Source organism: Gopherus evgoodei, unplaced genomic scaffold, assembly GCF_007399415.2.
Source record: "Gopherus evgoodei ecotype Sinaloan lineage unplaced genomic scaffold, rGopEvg1_v1.p scaffold_47_arrow_ctg1, whole genome shotgun sequence".
In the NCBI taxonomy this organism is placed as follows: domain Eukaryota; kingdom Metazoa; phylum Chordata; order Testudines; family Testudinidae; genus Gopherus; species Gopherus evgoodei.
Genome location: NW_022060068.1, coordinates 1,418,124 through 1,432,525, shown reverse-complemented (window position 1 = coordinate 1,432,525; position 14,402 = coordinate 1,418,124). Strand labels below are relative to the sequence as shown.

Sequence of the window (14,402 nt, the reverse complement as noted above, 5' to 3'; positions counted from 1 at the left end):
GCGGCCAGCTGCCCATGGGCCAGGCCGGTCAGACACATGGCAGCATCACTTGGCTGTGCTCAGCATGGCCATGGCCTGGCACTGGTCGAGGGGGGTGCCTGCAGGCCTGAGCCACCCCAGGCAACCATCAGGCTTGTGATGAGCCTGCACCCCTTGGCACCGGTTCCCTGGAGCCCCTCCCCTCCCCCCATGCTGTCCCTCATGTTCCTCTTGGTGTCCCCCCAGGCACCCAGTCCCAGGGAGTTCCTCACACCCCACCTGTCCTCGTGCCGTGCCCTGTCCCACCTGAGAGGGGGCTGCATGTCTCGCTGCCACTGGGCTGCCCATCGCCCTGGATCAGCAGCTCCCCGTTGGCGCGGAGGGGTGACAGCTGGCCAGCGCTGGTGATGGGCGTGGGGCGCTTGCCCTCGTCGCTGGAGGGTGAGCTGGAGGGCTCCCAGTCGGGCTGATCCCCCGGGACCGCTGGCGCCTGGTGGTTCTGACCTGTCCTCAGCGGCTTCTGGCTACTCCTCAGTTCCCCGGCATTCTCTGGGTCTGCGGAGTGGGGGACAGAGAGTGAATGTACTGCAGAGCCAGGCTGGGCAGGGTGCTGGCTGCTGGCCGGGAGCCAACTGGGGGTCCAGTGCCAAAGTGGAGCGCCCTCTGGGCAGGGCACAGAGCCTGCGCTGGGATGTGGGTTTACTTCTGGGGAATTCTGCACCACTGCACATGTGCCTAATTAATTAGCTGTGCATATTTTTTATTTTTTGCACAGAAAAAACTTCCGCTGAAATGTTGCTGCAGTTCTGCCTTTTGCCCACCAGAGGGCACTGTGACACTAGAACCGAGCAGCAGCTCCTGGCCAGCTAGGGAAGAGAAAGAGTCTGCCTTCTTCACCGTGCCGGTCAGGCCAGGTCAGGAGACAGATGCTTTGGTGAGACAGCCAGTGTGGGGTGCTTGGGGCGGGGGGGGGTTAGACAAGGGCTCATAAGGACTAATGGGGGAGGACAGCCTGGGGTGGGAGTTGAATGGGAGTGGAGGTGCAGGGCCACATGGTGATGGGAGAGGGGGTGCAGAGCTACGTAGGGACAGGGAGTGGCTGAGTGGGGGCACAGAGACACATTGGGTTGGGGAGGGGGTACAGGGGCACATAGGGATGGGGGGAGTGGGTGTCCAAATGGGGGTGGAGGGACACATATGGACAGGTGGTGCAAGGACACATGGGGGTACAGGAACAGATGGAAACAGGGGCAGCTGTGCCTGACTGAATGGGAGAGGCTATGGGTCAGCCAGGGTCTGCAGGGGGAAGCTCCCCAACAATTCCTCCCCACTCCCCAAAACCTGTTCCATACTTTTCTCACTCACACCCAACAACCCTCCAAGTTCACACCCAGGCTCCTTCCCTCTCCCTCAGCTCCTCCATTAGCCGACTCTCGCCAGCCTTTGCTCTGCTTCTGGGGGTGCAGGAGATACGGTTCTGTGCTGTAGTTTAAATGAATTATTGCTCAGTTCTGTAGGAATATGCCTAGTAAGGAATCTATTTGTCAAAAAACATTTCCTGAATCTTTGTTGTTGTCTGCATTGTTACAGACACATCTGCTGGTGGGTGTTTTGGAATAAATGACCAAAAATAGTTGAAACTGGTGTGATTACAGTGTGTTATTTTGACAAAATATTCAGAATTTTGCAGAATTTTAAAATATTGCAGACAGAATTTTTAATTTTTTGGCACAGAATTCCCCCAGGAGTAGGGGCTGGTGCTCTGGGCGGAGCCACTGACCCTGTGCTGGTAGAGGGGCTGGTGCCCTCAGCAGGGCACAGAGCCTACGCTGCGGGAGGCCCCTGGCCCCTCGTACTTGCTGCCCCCCCCCACTCACCCTTGTCCGTGCGCCGGCGGAAGGACAGTTTGTGGCACCGCAGCCGGTTGAAGCCACCATCCAGCTCGGTGCTTCCAGGGGAGCCAGGGATCATGTTGGTCTGCAAGGAGGGAGAGCCGTGAGCCGGGCCAGGAACTGGGGAGGAGGGAGAGGGGGAAATGGATATACTGGTGGTTAGGTGGGTGGGGGTGCTGGTAGGTGGGGGACAGGTTGGTGGATGGCACAGTGGGTGGATGAATACACTGGTGGTTAGTTGGGGGCAGGGTGGATGGCTGGGTGGGGGTGGAGTGGGGTCAGAAGCAGGTGGGGTTGTCCCCCTCAGCCTGGCTGAGAGCCCACAGTGTCCCCCCAAGCCTGTCTGAGCACCCCTGAAGCTCTTCCCCCCCAGCCTGTCTGAGCACCACTGAAGCTCTCCCTCCCCCCAGCCTGTCTGAGCACCCCCGAAGCTCTTCCCCCCCAGCCTGGCTGAGCACCCCTGAAGCTCTCCCTCCCCCCAGCCTGGCTGAGCACCCCCGAAGCTCTTCCCCCCCAGCCTGGCTGAGCACCCCTGAAGCTCTCCCTCCCCCCAGCCTGTCTGAGCACCCTTGAAGCTCTCCTCCCTGGCCTGGCGTCCCCAGAACTCTCCCCCCTGGCCCCGGCTGAGCACCCCCAAAGCTTTCCCTCCCCACAGCCTGAGTGACCCCAGAGCTCTCCCCCCTGGCCATGGCTGGGTACTCCCTGAAGCTCTCCTCCCTGGCCTGGCACCTCCAGAACTCTCCCCCCAGCCTGGCACCCCCCCACTTCCCCTGCCCCACTGAGCCCCCCGAAGCTCTCCCCCAGCTCTCACGTCCCGCAGGTTGAAGGTGATCTCCAGGCTGGCCCAGAAGCGGTCGGAGAACTCGGGGTACATGTCCAGCACCTCCAGCAGCTCCTCCCGCTGGATCTTGTGAAGGTCGCAGTAGGTCAGAGCCCGCACGTCCGCGTTGGACTTGCCCGGCCGCGCGTACAGGTTCAGTGGCTCCCCGAAGATGTCGTTCTTCCCTAGGGGCAGCACGGCAGGGTCAGCATGGGTTTCCCCCGGGGCAGACACCGGGGTGGGTGGGCAGGATGAGGGTGGGGCTGGCCGGGGGGGGCACACGCCAGGGGTGGGCTGTGCCAGGGGGGTACTGTTAGCTTCTCCTGGGCGCCAGGCTGGGGGCTGTGCCATGGGGTGATGTGAGGGACAGAGAGCCCATGGCCATGCCCCCCCCCGGCTGGCAGTGCCACCCCACAGCTCCTGCCCCCCGGCAGTGCCCACCCCATGGTCAGCAGTCCCTCACCTCAACTGGCAGTGCCCCCCCAGCAGCATCCACTGCCCCCCCACAGCTCCTGCCCCCACCTGGTCTGGCACCGCCCATCCAGCAGCCCCCCCCAAACCCGGCAGTGCCCAACACCCTCCCCCCCCAGCTGGCAGCATCCGCCCCCCTCACCCCGCACACCCACCACCCTGCCTGCCCGGCAGCCCCCCAAACCCGGCAGCGCCCGCCCCCTCACCCAGGATGGCCACCACCATGTCGCGGCGCAGGATCTCGATGGAGCCACGGGAGATGAAGTAGAGCGCAGTGAGCACGTCGCCGGCATGCACCAGTGTGTCGCCGGGCGGGGCGTGCGTGGTCTTGAACTTCATGGCCAGGGCGCGCAGGCAGCCCTTGCTGGCCCCCTGGAAGGGCCGGCAGCTCTGCAGCAGGGTGCGATTCAGGTGCAGGCAGATGTCGGCCTGCAGGCACTCGGGGAAGCCCTTCAGCACCTGCAGGCGGGTGGAGAGACCCCATTACCGGGGAGGGCACCGCGCAGCGGGGGCAGAAAGCAGGGGCTGGCTGCAGGCAGGACGGCTGCCCATGGCCGTGGGCTGGTCTGTGTGGGCCGTTTGGATTGGTTGTGGTTCTGTTAGGGTGACCAGACAGGGAGTGGGAGGTAATAGACGTCTGTATAACACAAAGCCCCGAATATCGGGACTGGCCCTATAAAATCGGGACATCTGCGCACCCTAGGCTCTGTGCGCGTACATGTGTCTCTGGGTTTCAGTGTGAGCGGGTGTGACCAAGTGGGGGAGTTTCTTGTTTTTCCGTGTTTTTCAGTGGGTTGCATGCACAGGGGGTGGGACTCAGTGTCCCCGGGTGTTACTGGTTAACGAGGGGAGGGGAGAGGGAGTTTGTTGGTACACAGGACCAGAGAGGGGACTTGGGACCCCGGCCGATGGCCTGGAGGATGGAGACCCCAGTGACTGGTGACCTGGTGACCCAGAGACCCGGCTCAGGAGTCGCAGCCGGTTCTGGCCAGTGGAAGGACAATGGGCTGTGGGGAGAGGACCCCGGTGACCTGACCAGCTGGTTCCAGCCAGAGGGCCAGAGGGGGGCTGAGAGGAGAGGAGGCCCAGGCGACCCAGTTACCTGGAGAGAAGACAATGGACAGAGGGGGCTTGGGGCCAGGGATATCAGAGGCCCAGCTGGGAAGCAGGGGGGCTCTGGGCTGGAGAGGGGGAGCAGGCAGAGCCCACCTGGATGCAGGGGGACTGGGATGTGCTGGGCTAAGGGAGGCCAGGCCTGAGGCCGGAGAGTTTCCTGTGCTGGGTTCAGACGCTCAATAAACCCTCCTGTGTTACGCTGGCTGAGAGTCGCTGCGGTCTGGAGAAGAGGGCGCGTGTATGTGTGTGGCGGTATTATTCTCTTCGGGGGGTAGAGGCCCCAAGGGTCCAGAGCAAGGGGACTCCCTGAGGGGGCCCACGGCACAGACAGACGTGCTGAGGCTCAGAGAGGTGCGGCTCCAGGAAGTGGAGGGGCCTGACCCCAAGAGAGAGTGGACCCCCGAGAAGGGCTGTCACACTGAGACGGGCACCCCCACCCCCACGGACCGCACGGAGCCACGAGTGGGCACGATCTGTGAGTCCGTGACAACGCATATACAGGTGTGGGTGGGTAAGCACATGTGTCTGTGTGTGTACATGTGCGTATGAGTCTGTACGTCTGTGTGTGTGTCTGTACATCCCTGGCTGTGTAGAGGGGTGTATGTGTGTCTGGATGTGGAGGGGTGTGTGTGTGTGTGTGTGTCTCTCCGTTTGGGGTGCGGGGTCTGTCAGGGAGCTGGGTGCATCGGGGGAGCTGGGTGCATCGGGTCAGTCGGGGAGCTGGCTGTGCTGAGTGTGGGGGTGGTGCTGCGGGGTCTGTCGGGGATGAGGTGTGACGAAGTGGGACATAAGAACGGCCATACCGGGTCAGACCAAGGTCCATCTAGCCCACTATCTGTCTATTGACAGTGGCCAATGCCAGGTGCCCCAGAGGGAGTGAAGCTAACTGGCAATGATCAAGTGATCTCTCTGTTCCCTCTGAATACTGTGTGGGGGCCTCAGTTTCTGGCCGACCCTCTGTCACCTGGCAACTAATGGCCAGGCCCTTCCCCACTGCAAGGGGATGCTAAACCTCTGGCTGGCTGAGAGTCACGTCTGACTGCAAAGTGGGGGTGCAGAACCCGGTGGCTTCCCCAGGACCCCGCTGGGGTGGGCTCACTGTGGGAAGCGCACGGAGGGGCAGAGGATGCTGAATGCTCCAAGGAGAGACCCAGGAGGTGAAGCTGTGTGAGCTTCTTGCCCTGAACAAGTCTGCTCCAAGGGAGAGGAGGCTCCCCAAAGTCCTGACTGGCTTGGTGGGGGGCAGTTCCAGAGCATCGCCCGGGGACTCTGTGCAGGGCCGTCCTTAGGATTTATGGTGCCCTAGGCGGGATTATTAAACGGGTGCCCCTGTGCCTGTCTTGCTCTTAGCAACACAAACATAAGTTTACACTATTGGAAAACTTGCCACATGCATGTTATTAAAACCAGTTTAGCGTAGTTAAGCCACTGTAATGCTGATGGACTAGCACTGAAGAAGCAGCACTATAGAAAAAATTCTGATTTGTCAGAATGATGCAAATAATATATTTTTTTTAATTTGTCAACATTTTATTGGAAATTTCTACGAAGAGGTATTGAAACAAGGATTTGTTTTTAATTAAAAGCAATCTTTCTGGCTTTTTGGGCTGCAAAATCAGTAATAATGTCATCATATGACAAAGACGAAGTGATGTCTTGCTTGATTGCAAGACTAGCAAGACCAATCAAGTGTTCCTGACTCCTTGTAGAGCGGAGATAGTTTTTAATGAACTTTAGTTTTGAGAAACTCCGTTCTCCTGATGCTCCTGTTACAGGAATTGTCAGTAGAATACGACTGGAAATGGACACATTAAGATATATGTCAACAAGTTTGCTGGTACAAGTAAACTACAATGTCCATCATCGATTTTACATGTGGCAACATTGATGACATGATGAACTAGGAATGTTCTTAATGTTTGCTCTGAATACTGTGTTGGTGCCTCAGTGTCCCCATGGCAGTTCTTAAGTATCTGGCAGAGCAAAGGGCCAGTGCACCTAAATGCCTGGCACTCTGTCTCCTAGCAACTGATGGCCTGGGCCCCTCCTCTGCAAAAGGTGCCAGCTGAAGGTGTTGGAGACAAAGGGATCAGGTGACCTCCTGGCCCGGGAAAGGGGCTGAGGAAAGAGGAGGGGCTGGGAGGGGTTGTTAGTCTGGAGCTGGCTGGGGTCAAGGGTGGAGGGCAGACCTGGGGGTCTGGCTCACTGCCCCCCAGAATGGACCCAGCCGAGGGGTCCGGTTCGCTGTATCTACAAGCTCTGTTTTAGACCCTGTTCCTGTCATCGAATAAACCTCTGTGTTACTGGCTGGCTGAGAGTCACGTCTGACTGCAAAGTGGGGGTGCAGAACCCGGTGGCTTCCCCAGGACCCCGCTGGGGCGGACTCGCTGTGGGAAGCGCACAGAGGGGCAGAGGATGCCGAATGCTCCAAGGAGAGACCCAGGAGGTGAAGCTGTGTGAGCTTCTTGCCCTGAACAAGTCTGCTCCAAGGGAGAGGAGGCTCCCCAAAGTCCTGCCTGGCTTGGTGGGGAGCAGTTCCAGACCATCGCCTGGTGATTCCATGACATGACAGTGTACTCAATTCTTCGTACAGTTCAAGTCCATTTAAATCAAAACGACTGCCATGCTTCAGGAGGCTCTCTAGGTCAGGGGTCCCCAACGCGGTGCCCGTGGGTGTCATGGCGCCCACAGGGGCTTCTCAGTGTACCTGCGTGCTGGCTGGTGGACAAGCATCCGCTGAAATGCCACCGATATTCGGCAGCATTTCGGCGGCGACGCCTCTGAATGACACCGCTTGCCGCCGATTAGTAGCGTCATCCAGAGGCATCGCCACTGAAATGCAGCCAAATTTTGGTGGAATTTCGGCAGATGCCCGTCCACTGCCACGCTCCTTCGTCTGGCACCTGCCAGACGAAACGAAAAAAGTTGGGGACCACGGCTCTAGGTTCTTGCACTCTGTCATTAGTTGCTCTTGTTTTCCTATTTTGTTGAATTTAGTCCCGCTCAGCCCACTGCCAGCTGAGTGAATGGAACCCCAGGCCGACAGCGGGTTGAGTGGCTCAGTCAGGGCATCAGCCGCTGGCCTGCTCAGCCTGCTGCCAGCCTGGGGTTCCTTGGGGGTCCACAGGCCAGCAGCAGGTGCTGAGTGGGACCAGCGGCCGGGACCCCGGGTGGCAATGGGGCAGCAGCCGGAACCCCAGAGCAGCAGTGGACTGAGCCACTCAGCCCGCAGTTGCGTGCCATCAAAAATCAGCTTGCGTGCCACCTTTGGCAAGTGTGCCTACCTTTGCCGACCCCTGCTCTATACGCTAGAAAGGAGATGAGCATATTACAGTTGTTGGACAGCTCCATTTAGCAGTAACAGGGCTATAGGAGCAAAGAATCCTGTGGCACCTTATAGAATAACAGACATTTTGGAGCATGAGCTTTCGTGGGTCAATACCCACTTCCTCAGATGCATGTAGTCAGATGCACGTAGGGCTATAGGAAAGGCAGTCAACATTTTTTGTTTCTCTGATGAAAACTGGCCCACTCCCTTCCCCATACCAAACTTGTCACAAATAATTGTCAACAACTTAATTTTCTGTTTTTGGCTAAGATACCGATTTTTTTTTTTTAAATATTGAAACTGAATTCAGGATTGTAAGCAAGCATTTTTGGCAAACAAATTTGTTAAATGACAATCTAAATGGCAACACAGCACTGCTTTCCTGCTTGGCTCACCCCCCAGCCTGCTGGTCCAACAGCTGCAGTAGAGGAGGAGATAGGTGGAAAACTGCAGGACCCCAAAATCCACCTCTTGGGGTGCAGAGTGCCAACAGCAGCAGCAAACCCTCAGCGCCAATCACACGTCAATGGGCACCGCCGCCAGCCCAATGGACCATGGTGAAGTTAGCACAGCATCTAATCTCAGGGATGGGGCACCCATGGAGCCACAGCAGCTCATCCTGCCCTGTGCAGCTCCCCTCGGATGAGATGGATCGCGGAGAGCCTGGGGGAGAGACGCACTCCCCAGCTAGGGTGACCAGATCCAGATGTCCTGATTTTATAGGGCCAGTCCCAATATTTGGGGCTTTGTCTTATATATATACCAATTACCTCCACCTAGGGTGACCAGACAGCAAATGTTAAAAATTGGGGGGGGGGGGAGGGGGGAATAGGAGCCTATATAAGAAAAAGACCCAAAAATCAGGACCGTCCCTATAAAATTGGGACATCTGGTCACTCTGCAGGTAAGTTCTTTCCCCCACCCCTTCCCAGAGACCCCAACAGCCAATCCTCTCCCTCAGACTGTGCTGCATTTGGTTCTGTCTAGGACCTAGCAGCCCTGCTCTGACATGCTCCACTGCTTCCCACCTGTCCGGGCTCCCAGCAGAGCGGTGCCCCCAGACCTAGTGGTGCCCCAGGCAGCTGCCTGTTCTGCCTATGACTAAGGACGGCCCTGATCTGTGACACGCGGGGTCCGTCAGGGGAGCTGGGTGTGTCGGGTCCGTCGGGGAGCTCGGAGAATCGGGGAGCCGGCCACGCCGAGTGCAGGGGCCGTGCCACAGCTCACCGCGTTCATGTCGATGCCGTTGGTGTAGGACCAGGCGTGCTGGAAATACTCCTCCAGGCGCTGGCGCAGCGGGTTGGGGATCTGGTGGAAGCGGATGAACTCGCGGACCCGCAGCATCTGGGTGTGGTAGCGGGCGGTGCCAGAGTAGAGGCGCTGGATGATGGCCGAGACGTTCCCGAAGATGCTGGCGTACATCAGGGCTGGAGGCAGAGAGGCAGCAGGTGAGCATGCGGACGCACACACACGTGCACGAGCATACACATATGCAACCCCCTTCCCCGCCACACCTCCCAGCATGCTCCCCTGGGCGGGTGGGATGGGGCAGGCGTGGGGCAGGCAGGGGATGGGCGAGAGGCAGGCGCAGGTGTGGGTGAGGCAGGGAGTGGGGGGTGGCAGGCAGGGGACAGGTGTGAGGCAGGCAGGGGGCAGATGAGGTCAGGCGGGGGCAGGGGCAGGCAGGCAGGGGGCAGGCAGAGTGGGCAGGCAGGGGGCAGGCAGGGGGCAGGCAGCACAGGCAGGGAGGGCAGGCAGGGGTAGGCAGGGGGCGGGCAGGCAGGGTGGGCAGACAGGGGTCAAGGGGCAGCAGATGGGCAGGGCAGCGCAGGTGGGGTAGGCAGGGGGCTGGCACAGGCAGGGCAGCGCAGGCAGGCAGGGGTAGGCAGGGGGGAGGCAGGGGCCAGCAGGGCAGCGCAGGCAGGCAAGGGTAGGCAGGGGTAGGCAGGGGTAGGCAGGGGGTGGCAGCAGGCAGGGGGCGGGCTGGGCAGGCAGGCAGGGGTCAGCAGGGGGCAGGCAGGGGGCGGGCAGGCAGCGCAGGGGTCAGGCAGGGGTCAGGCAGGGGTCAGGCAGGGGGCGGGCAGGCAGGGCAGCGCAGGCAGGGGTCAGGCAGGGGGCGGGCAGCACAGGCAGGAGGCAGGCAGGGGGCAGGTAGGGGGCAGGCAGCACAGGCAGGGGGCAGGCAGGGGGCAGGCAGGGGGTAGGCAGGGTGTATGCAGGGGGCGGGCAGGCAGGGGGCAGGCAGCACAGGCAGGAGACAGGCAGGGGGCAGGTAGGGGGCAGGCAGCACAGGCAGGGGGCAGGCAGGCAGGGCAGCGCAGACAGGGGGCAGGCAGGGGGCAGGCAGGGTGTAGGCAGGGGGCGGGCAGGCAGGGGGCAGGCAGGGGGTAGGCAGGGGGCGGGCAGGCAGGGGGCAGGCAGGGCGTAGGCAGGGGGCAGGCAGCACAGGCAGGGGGCGGGCAGGGCAGCGCAAGCAGCACAGGCAGGGGGCAGGCAGGGCACAGGCAGGGGGCAGGCAGCACAGGCAGGGGGCAGGCAGCACAGGCAGGGGGCGGGCAGGGGGCAGGCAGGGGGCAGGCAGCACAGGCAGGAGGCAGGCAGGGGGCAGGTAGGGGGCAGGCAGCACAGGCAGGGGGCAGGCAGGGGGCAGGCAGGCAGGGCAGCGCAGACAGGGGGCAGGCAGGGGGTAGGCAGGGTGTAGGCAGGGGGCGGGCAGGCAGGGGGCAGGCAGGGTAGGCAGGGGGCGGGCAGGCAGGGCGTAGGCACGGGGCAGGCAGCACAGGCAGGGGGCGGGCAGGGCAGCGCAAGCAGCACAGGCAGGGGGCAGGCAGGGCACAGGCAGGGGGCAGGCAGCACAGGCAGGGGGCAGGCAGCACAGGCAGGGGGCGGGCAGGGGGCAGGCAGGGGGCAGGCAGCACAGGCAGGAGGCAGGCAGGGGGCAGGCAGGGGGCAGGCAGGCAGGGCAGCGCAGACAGGGGGCAGGCAGGGGGCAGGCAGGGGGTAGGCAGGGGTAGGCAGGGGGCGGGCAGGCAGGGCAGCGCAGACAGGGGGCAGGCAGGGGGCAGGCAGGCAGGGCAGCGCAGACGGGGCAGGCAGGGGGCAGGCAGGGCGTAGGCAGGGGGCGGGCAGGCAGGGGGCAGGCAGGGGGTAGGCAGGGGGCAGGCAGCACAGGCAGGGGGCAGGCAGCGCAGATGGGGCAGGCAGGGGGCAGGTAGCACAGGCAGGGGGCAGGCAGGGGGCAGGCAGGGCGTAGGCAGGGGGCAGGCAGGGGGCAGGCAGGGCGTAGGCAGGGGGCGGGCAGGCAGGGCAGTGCAGACAGGGGGCAGGCAGGGGGCAGGCAGGGCGTAGGCAGGGGGCGGGCAGGCAGGGCAGTGCAGACAGGGGGCAGGCAGGGGGCAGGCAGGGGGTAGGCAGGGGGCGGGCAGGCAGGGGGCAGGCAGGGGGTAGGCAGGGGGCAGGCAGCACAGACAGGGGGCAGGCAGGGGGCGGGCAGCACAGGCAGGGGGCAGGCAGGAGGCAGGCAGGGGGCAGGCAGGGCGTAGGCAGGGGGCAGGCAGGCAGGGCAGCGCAGGCAAGGGGCAGGCAGGGGGCAGGCAGGCAGGGCAGCGCAGGCAGGGGTAGGCAGGGGGCAGGCAGGGGGCAGGCAGGGCGTAGGCAGGGGGCGGGCAGGCAGGGGGCAGGCAGGGCGTAGGCAGGGGGCGGGCAGGGGGCAGGCAGGGCGTAGGCAGGGGGCAGGCAGGGCGTAGGCAGGGGGCGGGCAGGCAGGGCAGTGCAGACAGGGGGCAGGCAGGGCGTAGGCAGGGGGCGGGCAGGCAGGGCAGTGCAGACAGGGGGCAGGCAGGGGGCAGGCAGGGGGTAGGCAGGGGGCAGGCAGCACAGACAGGGGGCAGGCAGGAGGCAGGCAGGGGGCGGGCAGGCAGGGGGCAGGCAGGGCAGCACAGGCAGGGGTAGGCAAGGGGTAGGCAGCACAGGCAGGGGTAGGCAGGGGGCAGGCAGCGCAGACAAGAGGCAGGCAGGGGGCAGGCAGAGGGCAGGCAGGGCGTAGGCAGGGGGCGGGCAGGGGGCAGGCAGGGCATAGGCAGGGGGCAGGCAGGCAGGGCAGCACAGGCAGGGGTAGGCAAGGGGCAGGCAGCACAGGCAGGGGTAGGCAGGGGGCAGGCAGGGGGCAGGCAGGGCGTAGGCAGGGGGCGGGCAGGCAGGGGGCAGGCAGGGCAGCACAGGCAGGGGCAGGGAAGGGGCAGGTAGCACAGGCAGGGGGCAGGCAGGGCGTAGGCAGGGGGCGGGCCGGCAGGGCAGCGCAGATGGGGCAGGCAGGGGGCAGGCAGGGCGTAGGCAGGGGGCAGGCAGCACAGGCAGGGGGCAGGCAGGAGGCAGGCAGGGGGCAGGCAGGAGGCAGGCAGGGGGCAGGCAGGGCGTAGGCAGGGGGCAGGCAGCACAGGCAGGGGGCAGGCAGGGCGTAGGCAGGGGGCAGGCAGCACAGGCAGGGGGCAGGCAGGGCGTAGGCAGGGGGCAGGCAGGGCGTAGGCAGGGGGCAGGCAGGGGGCAGGCAGGGCGTAGGCAGGGGGCGGGCAGGCAGGGGGCAGGCAGGGGGTAGGCAAGGGGCAGGCAGCACAGGCAGGCCCCCGCAGGCAGCGCCCCGCCCGGCCCCGCCCGGCACTCACAGCCGATGAGCATGACGCAGATGGAGAAGATCTTCTCGGAGTTGGTGTTGGGGGAGACGTTGCCGAAGCCCACGCTGGTCAGGCTGCTGAAGGTGAAGTACAGCGCCGTGACGTACTTGTCCTTGATGCTAGGCCCCGGCAGCGAGGTGTTGGCGCCCAGGGGCTTGCCGATCTGCTCGCCCAGCGCGTGCAGCCAGCCGATGCTCTGCTGCTCCATGTTGCCGATGGCGTACCAGATGCAGGCCAGCCAGTGGGCGATGAGGGCGAAGGTGCACATGAGCAGGAAGAGCACGGCCGCCCCGTACTCCGAGTAGCGATCCAGCTTACGGGCCACGCGCACCAGACGCAGCAGCCGGGCCGTCTTCAGCAGCCCGATCAGCGTGGTGGTCTGAGGGCAGAGGGGGAGGGGTCAAAGCCACGGGGACCGTTCCGCCCACCCTGGCCGGCTTCCCACAGAGCCCGGGGCCCCAGCTTCCAGCCGGGCCTGTCCGGGCTCCTCCTGGGGCCCTTGCATCCATCCAGCCTGTCTGGGCTCCCCCCGGGGCCCCTGCATCCATCCAGCCTGTCTGGGCTCCCCCCGGGGCCCTTGCATCCATCCGGCCTGTCTGGGCTCCCCCCGGGGCCCCTGCTTCCAGCCGGGCCTGTCCAGGCTCTCCCCGGGGCCCCTGCTTCCAGCCTGGCCTGTCCGGGCTCCCCCCAGGGCCTCTGCATCCGGCCTGGCCTGTCCGGGCTCCCCCCAGGGCCTCTGCATCCGGCCTGGCCTGACCAGGCTTCCCCCGGGACCCCTGCTTCCAACCAGGCCTGTCCGGGCTTCCCCCGGGACCCCTGCTTCCAGCCAGGCCTGTCCGGGCTCCCCCCGGGACCCCTGCTTCCAGCCAGGCCTGTCCGGGCTTCCTCCGGGGCCCCTGCATCCATCCGGCCTGTCCAGGATCCCCCCGGGGCCCCTGCATCCGGCCAGGTGTGTCCAGGCTCCCCCCAGGGCCCCTGCATCTGTCCGGGCTTCCCCCAGGGTCCCTGCATCCATCCAGCCTGTCTGGGCTCCCCCCAGGGCCCCTGCATCCATCCAGCCTGTCCAGGCTCCTCCTGGGGCCCTTGCATCCATCCAGCCTGTCCGGGCTCCCTCCGGGGCCCCTGCATCCATCCGGACCCTCCAGGGTCCCCCCGGGGCCCCTGCATCTGGCTAGGCGTGTCTGGGCTCCCCCCGTGGCCCCTGCATCCATCCGGCCTGTCTGGGCTCCCCCCGGGGCCCTTGCATCCATCCAGCCTCTCCGGGCTCTCCCCGGGGCCCCTGCATCTGGTTAGGCGTGTCCGGGCTCCCCCCGGGGCCCCTGCATCCATCCGGCCTGTCCACGCTTCCCCCGAGGCCCCTTCATCCGGCCAGGTGTGTCCGGGCGGGCTCCCCCTAGGGCCCCTGCATCCAGCTGGGCCTGTCCAGGCTCCCCCTGGGGCCCTTGCATCCATCCGGCCTGTCCGGGCTCCCCCTGGGGCCCTTGCATCCATCTGGTCTGTCCGGGCTCCCCCCCGGGGCCCCTGCATCCGGCCAGGCCTGTCCGGGCTACAGGGCCGGCTTTAGGAAGTGCGGGGCTCAATTCGAACAGTTTCGAAGGGACCCCGGCAGGGATGACTAAAAAAAAAGTCAAACCAAACCAACAACAAAAAACACCTGTAGAAAAACACGTGGGGCTTGTACTCACCGGGCGGTGCTCTGAGTCTTCGGTGGCGCTTCGGCGGTGGGTCCTTCACTCGCTCCAGATCTTTGGTGGCATTGAAGGACTCACCGCCAAAGTGCCACCGAAGACCCAGAGCAAGCGAAGGACCCACCGCCGAAGTGCCGCTGGAGCCCCGAAGCGCCGCCAGGTGAGTAATAATTAAAAAGGAGCCTCTAGCCAGGGAAGGGATTCTCACTGGGTGCGGGGCCCGATTTTGGGGAATTGGTGGAATTGGCCTAAAGCCGACACTGCCGGGCTCCCCCTGGGGCCCCTGCATCCATCCGGCCTGTCCGGGTTCCCCCCGGGGCCCCTGCATCCATCTGGTCTGTCCGGGCTCCCCCTGGGTCCCCTGCATCCGTACAGCCTGTCCGGGCTCCCCTCGGGGCCCCTGCATCCAGCCTGGCTTGTCCAGACTCCCCCCAGGGC

At 64.2% G+C, this 14,402-nt stretch overlaps 1 protein-coding gene across 5 annotated transcripts in view; it reads right to left on the bottom strand.

Annotated features, from left to right (window-relative positions):
- The window catches only part of KCNH2 (potassium voltage-gated channel subfamily H member 2), a 188,505-nt gene that overhangs the window by 24,179 nt on the left and 149,924 nt on the right, over positions 1-14,402 (bottom strand). For 4 of the 5 annotated variants that reach the window (XM_030546581.1, XM_030546582.1, XM_030546584.1 and 1 more), the window contains 6 exons: positions 12,268-12,655; positions 8,834-9,033; positions 3,369-3,621; positions 2,683-2,876; positions 1,857-1,956; positions 286-534 (listed from right to left, as the gene is read on the bottom strand). In XM_030546581.1, the coding sequence (XP_030402441.1) occupies positions 286-534; positions 1,857-1,956; positions 2,683-2,876; positions 3,369-3,621; positions 8,834-9,033; positions 12,268-12,655 (1,384 nt within the window). Of the gene's footprint in view, positions 1-285; positions 535-1,856; positions 1,992-2,682; positions 2,877-3,368; positions 3,622-8,833; positions 9,034-12,267; positions 12,656-14,402 lie in introns of those variants that run through there. The other variant, XM_030546586.1, reaches the window with a different exon arrangement.